Source organism: Aspergillus thermomutatus (assembly GCF_002237265.1).
Source record: "Aspergillus thermomutatus strain HMR AF 39 chromosome Unknown NODE_509, whole genome shotgun sequence".
NCBI lineage: Eukaryota > Fungi > Ascomycota > Eurotiomycetes > Eurotiales > Aspergillaceae > Aspergillus > Aspergillus thermomutatus.
The window spans coordinates 1-7,036 of NW_020798559.1; the positions used below are offsets into that span (position 1 = coordinate 1).

The 7,036-nt window shown below is 55.0% G+C and overlaps 3 protein-coding genes across 3 annotated transcripts; all 3 read right to left on the reverse strand.

Moving 5' to 3' along the window:
- Positions 1-7: 7 nt before the first annotated feature.
- On the reverse strand, positions 8-1,203 carry CDV56_100004 (uncharacterized protein; the record flags this gene model as incomplete). Its single annotated transcript, XM_026753623.1, has 2 exons — positions 8-456; positions 523-1,203. Coding segments are annotated over 2 exons (1,130 nt in total), but the record flags the coding sequence as incomplete, so codon positions are not given.
- A 360-nt stretch (positions 1,204-1,563) lies between these two features.
- CDV56_100442 (uncharacterized protein) lies at positions 1,564-2,022 on the reverse strand (the record flags this gene model as incomplete). The annotated part of the gene is made up of 2 exons (XM_026754061.1): positions 1,564-1,878; positions 1,942-2,022. 2 exons carry the CDS (start codon positions 2,020-2,022, stop codon positions 1,564-1,566), a joined length of 396 nt encoding a protein of 131 aa, XP_026609510.1.
- A 978-nt stretch (positions 2,023-3,000) lies between these two features.
- On the reverse strand, positions 3,001-5,784 carry CDV56_100640 (putative PHD finger and SET domain protein; the record flags this gene model as incomplete). The annotated part of the gene is made up of 1 exon (XM_026754259.1): positions 3,001-5,784. The coding sequence occupies one exon, from the start codon at positions 5,782-5,784 to the stop codon at positions 3,001-3,003; it is 2,784 nt and encodes a 927-aa protein (XP_026609511.1).
- Between the last annotated feature and the right edge of the window lie 1,252 nt (positions 5,785-7,036).

Sequence of the window (7,036 nt, forward strand, 5' to 3'; positions counted from 1 at the left end):
GCGGTACCAGTGGACAGGACGGAAGTTGGCGGAGCTGTCGACGAGGATGGAGCGGGTGGGTTTCCTGGGGGCGGCTCCGGGCTGGGTGCCCCCGGGTGGGCGGGAGGTGGAGGTGGAACCGCCCTCTGAGCGGAGGGGGCGGTAGATGTAGAGGAGGTTGTTGGAGGAGCTGGGCATGGCGAGGGTCGGGTGGTCGGGGGGCACGAAGACGCCGTCCTGTAGGAAGGAGCGGACGTTCGACATGCGGATGAGAGACGAGGCGGAGGGGGAGAGGAGGATGATCGGGTCTTGGTTCTTGGAGCTGCCGCTCTTTCGGGGCTGAGTGAGTCCCGCGGACGGGGCGGGCACGACGGGCTGCGGCTTGCTTCCGGGCTTCGCGCCGGGGGGGTATTGTCCTGTCCGTGAGCGGTTGCGTCCGAGGAAGGTCTCCGCTACTTTGCGAACGTGTGAGAAATCCTAAAGTCCCCCGTTAGCACTGCATTCGTTTGTCTGCTTTCTCAAGCCGCCGGGGGCAGAACTCACGGTAGGCTTGATCCCCCGCAGGACACTATTCCGATCACCCATCTTCCGTTCCCCATTGTAAATCTCCTGTAATCTGGGATCAATCGCCTTGGGCGCCCGTCCAGCCTGAGCAGCCACAGCCGCCTGAGCACCACCGGCGACACCACCAGGCACCGCAGAGACACCACCTACGGCCCCAGGAGCGATCGTAGCCGACGCGTCCGCCGGAGCGGCAGCTGCGGCCGCCGCCGCCGCACCCTCAAGGGGCTTGATGTACTCACTCTCATCCGAGGCACCTTCCAGCCAAGTGATGAGATCCAGCCGCTCAACGAAGACCAGATTCTGCACCTTCGCCTCGGGCTCGCCTTCCCTGCGCTCCTTTTGCTTCAGCGACTCGTTCAATTCCTGCGCGGAGGCGATGTACTCGGGGATTGCGACGTCTTTCTTCTGCCAAGCGAAGAAGATGCTGCGGAGATCGACGGCGGAGTCAGACGAGGCGGAGACAAAGCGCGTCGGGGCCGTCAGCGCAATGGTGTGTGGGATCGGCTGGCGGAAGTACAGATGGGTAGCTTTGGCCAGGTCCTCGGTCGCATTCTCATCCGAGAGGTCGGAGGTGGTGGTTGGCGTGGGAAGACTGCCGGCTGCGATCGCACTGCGAAGGGCGAGGAGCGGATCCTGGAGGGAGGGGTCGACAGAAGCCATGATAGACAGCAGAGACACTGGTCAGAAACGATGACGGAATCTTATGAACAGCCTCTGAAGCCCAGGCGGGTAAAGAAGGTGGTTGTGCTGAAGAGAGCTGCTGGGCTTCGGAAGAGCTGTTGCAAGCTGGACGAGAGCAAGAGATCCGAATACATCACGTGATTTGCTGCGGTAAGAGCAACACCACAGCTCCATACTCTGTACCGGTAGATCCATGCTTCATCAGAACCGTAGTACTCTGTATCGAGGTGCGCTAGACTATTTTTTGAATTATGCTTAAGGCCTAGGGTTTCTGGTGTGTATTCAGCCCCCTTTTTGAGATAGGCATTCTCCTAGTCAGTCTATATACCCAGTGGCGTGTCATTCCACCTCTAGCTCCTCCTCATAGCTATCTTCTGGGAATGCATCACGAAGGATCTGTTGAATTTCCGGGAATCGTTCTGCACCATACATGAGCTTTGTAAATTCCCAGTACTCAGGGTAGAAGCTGGCGCATTCCCAGTCCACAATTCCAGAGGGGCGTCCACGAGCAATAAGAATATTGCTCGGGTGCAGGTCCGCATGGATGAACATAGACCGACATGGACGGCTTCTGATCCAGCATAAAGCAGTGCGCATCGTCCCGAGCTTCGACCAGAGCTCGTGCTTCGGACGAGACTTGGTCTCGCCTGGCCACTGATTCGATGGTTAGCAGAGAAGCAGGAGCACGCTCGGTTTCGACTGACACTTAGTGACAACTCGCTTCCAGTCGAGTTTTAATTCTTGCAAGGCTTGCTCCGGAGGACGACCTGATCCTTTCCCGGATATATTGAGCAGCATATTTCGGATTGACAGCCTCGTCCAGAAAGGCTCTCCAGATCGAGTGCTCGGTTGGTGTGAGCCGGGTGGATTCAATTAGCAGGATAGTCGCGTTATACCTCCCCAGTTGCGGCGCCATTCTCGAGTATGAGCGAAGAGTGTATCTAGAGCACAATGTCTAATGTACTTCCGTCTGCCGTCAGACGGTCCGACAATCGGGTTTACTACTGCCCGCGATATAGATGTATCAGCTAGGTCATCGTATCCATCATCAGTTATCTCCAGGCAACACAATTCAGCGGCCAGATCGATCCGACCATCATCCGGGGATAATGACAATGACACAAACCTTGCGGAATCTCAAGTTCGCCAGAAATGAACCCTCAAGGAATGAGCTCTGAGCTCAAATGTCGGTTGTCGGATGTCGGGGCCTGCTGGCGGTGGAGGTCGGGCCAGGACAATGTCCGTCGGGCATGCAAACCCCCAATACAGCTGAACTATAGGGCCAGGAGAATTACAGTCGTTGGAGAAGGTATCTCTTGTAGACATCTGCATTGGTCATCTCAACTGATAAGAATCAGATCATAATGCCGTTAGTCTCCGTGGGACAGAGTCGTCGCAGATACTGCTCGGAAGAAATCCTACGAATAAAGGACAGTAAAAAAGGCAAAATAGTAAAAGACAAATCGTGAAGCAGACGCTGCACGTCAGCGACTAGACCAAACCCCATGTGCCCAGCCCGAGCCCATAATATTTCCGCTTCCAACCAACGCCAGAGACGCCTTTTGTGTATCAAAACAAACCCGACTCCATGGCTAGAACGCGCCTAGTTCCCACCGTGTACACGAACAGAAATGGTAGATTGTAGAAAGACAAGCAGATTAGAAAGGAGACAGTCACAAATGTGCTCCCCGAAGAGAGACAAAGTGGAAGAACGAAAAGGAAGATTCCGCCAATCACCACAGAAGCATAGCAAGCGTCACCAGCAGACAAATGTGTCTAGAAAAAGAATGAGGGAACATGCGAGGTCTGCGCTGAACGAGGAGCGTCCTTCATCGTCACGTCCGGCGAGGTGGTATTTTCTCGCTTGGTTGCTTCAGCTTCTCCTACTGCTTTGATCTCGGGGTGCAGTGTGTCCATCGGCGCGGATGAATCGCGAGTTGCGGTCGATTGATCGGAAACAGGCTTCTGTGGAGGAAGCATGGCAGTCGCTTGCGCTTGGCTCTTCTCCGACGTCGGAGTGGTCAATGCTCCCCTTCGGCTGAGATAATCCCCAAGACTAAGCTTCTTCTTGACAGGACTCGGCGCAGTCACTCCAGACCCTGGAGTAGCTGCGGCAGGTTGTGCTGGGGCATCCAGAGTAAATGGCGATGACACCGCCGACCCGGTCGCCGATCCCGGACTGACGGCAGTCGGCCCGGTCGGGTGAGTGGCGGGGGGAAGAGGAACCCAGAGATTTGTACGGTGACCATTCACCTTACTTCGTGGTAACAAAGTATTGTGGGCAGCAGTGGACGGCCATGGAGGGGGGAGTGGAGGCCTGTTCAATCCCCTAGTAGCGGACGGGGGAGTCGACGCTTTTCGTTCTGACTCGTGAGTCTGTGATTGACCGGAAGACAATACCGTGGGCGAGTTGGAATCCTTCATTTCCACATCTTCCTTCTCAGTCGAGGGAAATTTGAGAGGTGTAACATTTGGGTATAGGCCGCCGTGCGGACTCGAAGACAGAGGAGAGATCGCGGCTGGAGACGGAGACGATGACGCGATGGGTGGTCTTCGACTGACTTCCTCCAAGCGAACACGATCTGCATGACAACGCCTCAGTAGCCGTTGCGTGAGGGGTACATAGCTAGGCCGCCGTGGGGATGGCACAGCAGACAGCTCCAACGTATCAGCATCGGGCTCCGTCTGAATGGCCGAGTCCACATAGTGCGGACGTCCCAGCGGAGACCGCCCGTGAGGAACGCCGATACCAGAGGTCTTCCTAGACATTGATCCTGAAAGCTGGGCCGAAGAGGACGAGCGAGAATGGCCATGAGCTGATACAGCCTGATGAACCGACTGGCCCGCCTGGGTCTGTGACGCCGAGTTTGCCTGGCCGCTGTTTCGCTTCTTCTTCTTGTGCGCCTGCTGATCATGTTCTAGCTGCTGGAATTTCTTTTCCGCGGCCGCAATCTTGCGCTTCTCTCGAGCCGACAACTCAGACTCGCCATCGTGCTGCAGCGTGGGAGTCAGATCGCGACTACGAGGCTGGCCCCGCGCAGAGCCCGATGTGGAACGACTATCAGCTTGATCGTCATCCTCCATGTTCTTGGTCGTTTCACTGCCTGCGCGACTGGTTGTCGCCGGCGGCGAGACGGCGGATTTCGTCTTGGCTTTCTTCCGCTTGCCGTTGATCTGCTTCGATTCGAGCGCCTTCGGGTGCCGCCGGCGGTCAACGCTAGCAAGTAAGCAGTTAGCTGGCGGCTCGCACGCGCAGCCACCGAAATTTGCAAGCACGTTGCTGATGCAAATCGCAGCTACTTCCTGAGCGCTGTCACTGGGTTCCTGCTTGACCAGACCGTGTGTCGACTCGAAGAGTTGGGGATCCAGATACCACATGGCCGTAATCTCCGAGTTGGCGGAAATGTCTTCTTTAGCAACGAAGCAGAAATGATACTCTACCTCATTGGTGATGTAAGTCTTGATCGTGACATTTGGTCGACATGAGCGACGCACATAACGGAGAATGCTACCCTCGTGTCGACTGTCAATGTAGATGGGGAGCTGGGGGTGGAAGAACACGAAAGGTTCCGGATGACGAAGCTCCTGCCAGCGATTGCTTGAATCCAGGCAATAGTCTCTCAAAAGACCAATCTTACCAGTGATCTCGCCAACAATGTGGTCTTTCGCGACACTCTCGCGGGTCCTGAGAATCTTCCAAGTTGGATGTTGTCCTTCGATATCGATGCTGGGGTCGGTGAGTGTTTCCGTAGACAACGAAGGCCAGAGCGACCGGTCCAGCGCAGTATCCGACCAGGTGAAGATGTCACGAGACGACCGCCCATTGGAAACCCGAGCGAGCGCAGTCGGCTCTGTCACCCAGGACGCCAAGTCTGCCGCAAGAGGGAGGTTGACAAAGAGGTTGCTATTCATGGGGGCATAGTTCTGATCATGGTCATAGAGATGGAGAAATTCATTTGAGTAAAGGGGGATGGATGGCCCCAGGGCTTTAGTAGGACTCATGGAAGTTGCAACACGTCTGCGTGCATCGGGTGGGAAGGGCGCAGCACCAGAAACAGAGCTGATGGATCCGGAGGTGCGATGGGTGGCTTTGGCCTTTTTGGCAGGGGGCTGGTCACGAGCAACCGAGTCCGCCCTTTGATGGAATCCGTTCACCTTGTCACCATGGTCCTTGACCCTTTTCTTCTGACCTTTCGCTCCGGGACGTTTCGCTTTCCGGTCACCGCTGTCGCCGACCTCCCTGAGACGTCTCTGCCGCTCGGTGGCACGCTTAGCATCGAGGTAGCGGGGCTCGCAGTCCACGCAGTTGTGGACTTCAGGCACGTGGCGACCATGATAGTAGCACTCGATATGCTGCCAAGTCTCGCACCCTTCGCAAAAAACCGTGTTGCCATCATCATCTTCGAATGCGCAGATGCATTTGATGGTATACGGCTCCTCCTCGTCAGGGGCGGCAGAGTCGGAAACGGCGCCGTTGAGGGCGGGTGAGTTCAGGGGTACGGTGACCGGATAGGGCTCCGTGGTTGAGTGCGTGATGGCGACTGGGGAGGTATCTGTCATAATCTGACAGAGTACCCCCTCCAAGAATGAATGAAAAGCGCTGTGGTGTATTGTTGGGCGGTTGTGGGCTTCAAATAACCCGTTCAGACCCAACAGGCATGTCACCTACCACCAAATGGATGGTTGCACCTTGCACTTCCTTGCTCAGTTCTTGCCCAATAGTCGACAACGATGGGATGGAGTGAGTGAACCTAGTTGGGTCCTTCAAAGCTGAATCAAGACCAGTAGCCCAAAGAGCAAGTCGAAATCGCGAAGAAAGAACCGCGAGCTTTACCGAGAAATCGTTGCCCAAGTGTGACGAACGTCAAGATCGAGGGTTACGGATCGAGGTGAGATAAGCGAGACTTTTAGAGCAGGGGACCTGGATTGCGCGTGCGACCGTGAAACGAGGTTGTCGTATCGAGAATTAGAAGCCGTCGATCATGTAGAGGCTGGCGAGTCACGAATCGCATGGAGGGAAGAGGCGAAAGAAGGATTTGTCTGTTGAAAGACTCGAAAGAGCTCGAAGGGTCCGAAGGAAGGATGGAGCTGGAGGGTGAGCAGAAGTGCGTAGATAGGAGAAAGTGGAAGAGAAGAAGATGATGATGACAGAAGGTGAATGAAAAGAGGGTATGATGGAAGAAAAGGTGAATAGAGGATGGATCTAGATGAGAAATGAAGAAGAAAATGGTAAGCGAGCAGAGCAGAGTGAAGGGAAGCGAGAGAGGGAGGGCGAGAAGGAGGAGAGGGAGGTCCTACTAGGTACGGGTAGGTGTGGTAAGAGACGAGAGACAAGACACAGAGAGCAGCGAGAGGCTAAAGGCACGGATGGGCCATTCAAGCGGCGTTCCAGAAGACCCAGAGAGAAAGAGGAAAAGCGTGGAATTTTTTTCTCTTCCCACCCGCTCTCGTTCTGGGGATCAGCTTCGGGCAATCTGGTTAGAGATCACGAGCTTGATCATCGATTTTGAGAAATCAGAAATTCGACAAAATGGAGGGAAAAAAATACTTTCACAAAGAAATAAAATAAAATAATGAAAGTCTGTCAGGAATAAAATTAGATAATTGATGATGATTGCGAAAAGGTCGGCAGAAGGGAAGGGGGAAGCCGACGAATGTCAGTCCAGCCGGCCATCGAGGAATTGATCCAAGGGACAACGGACACAGTCTCAACTCTCAAAGACAGAGGGAAGAGGGGGCAAGGATGCGGGAGAAGCAAGCAAAGAACCTAGACCAGAACAGGTGGTTTGTTTCGAGTTCAGGTTTATCCTGG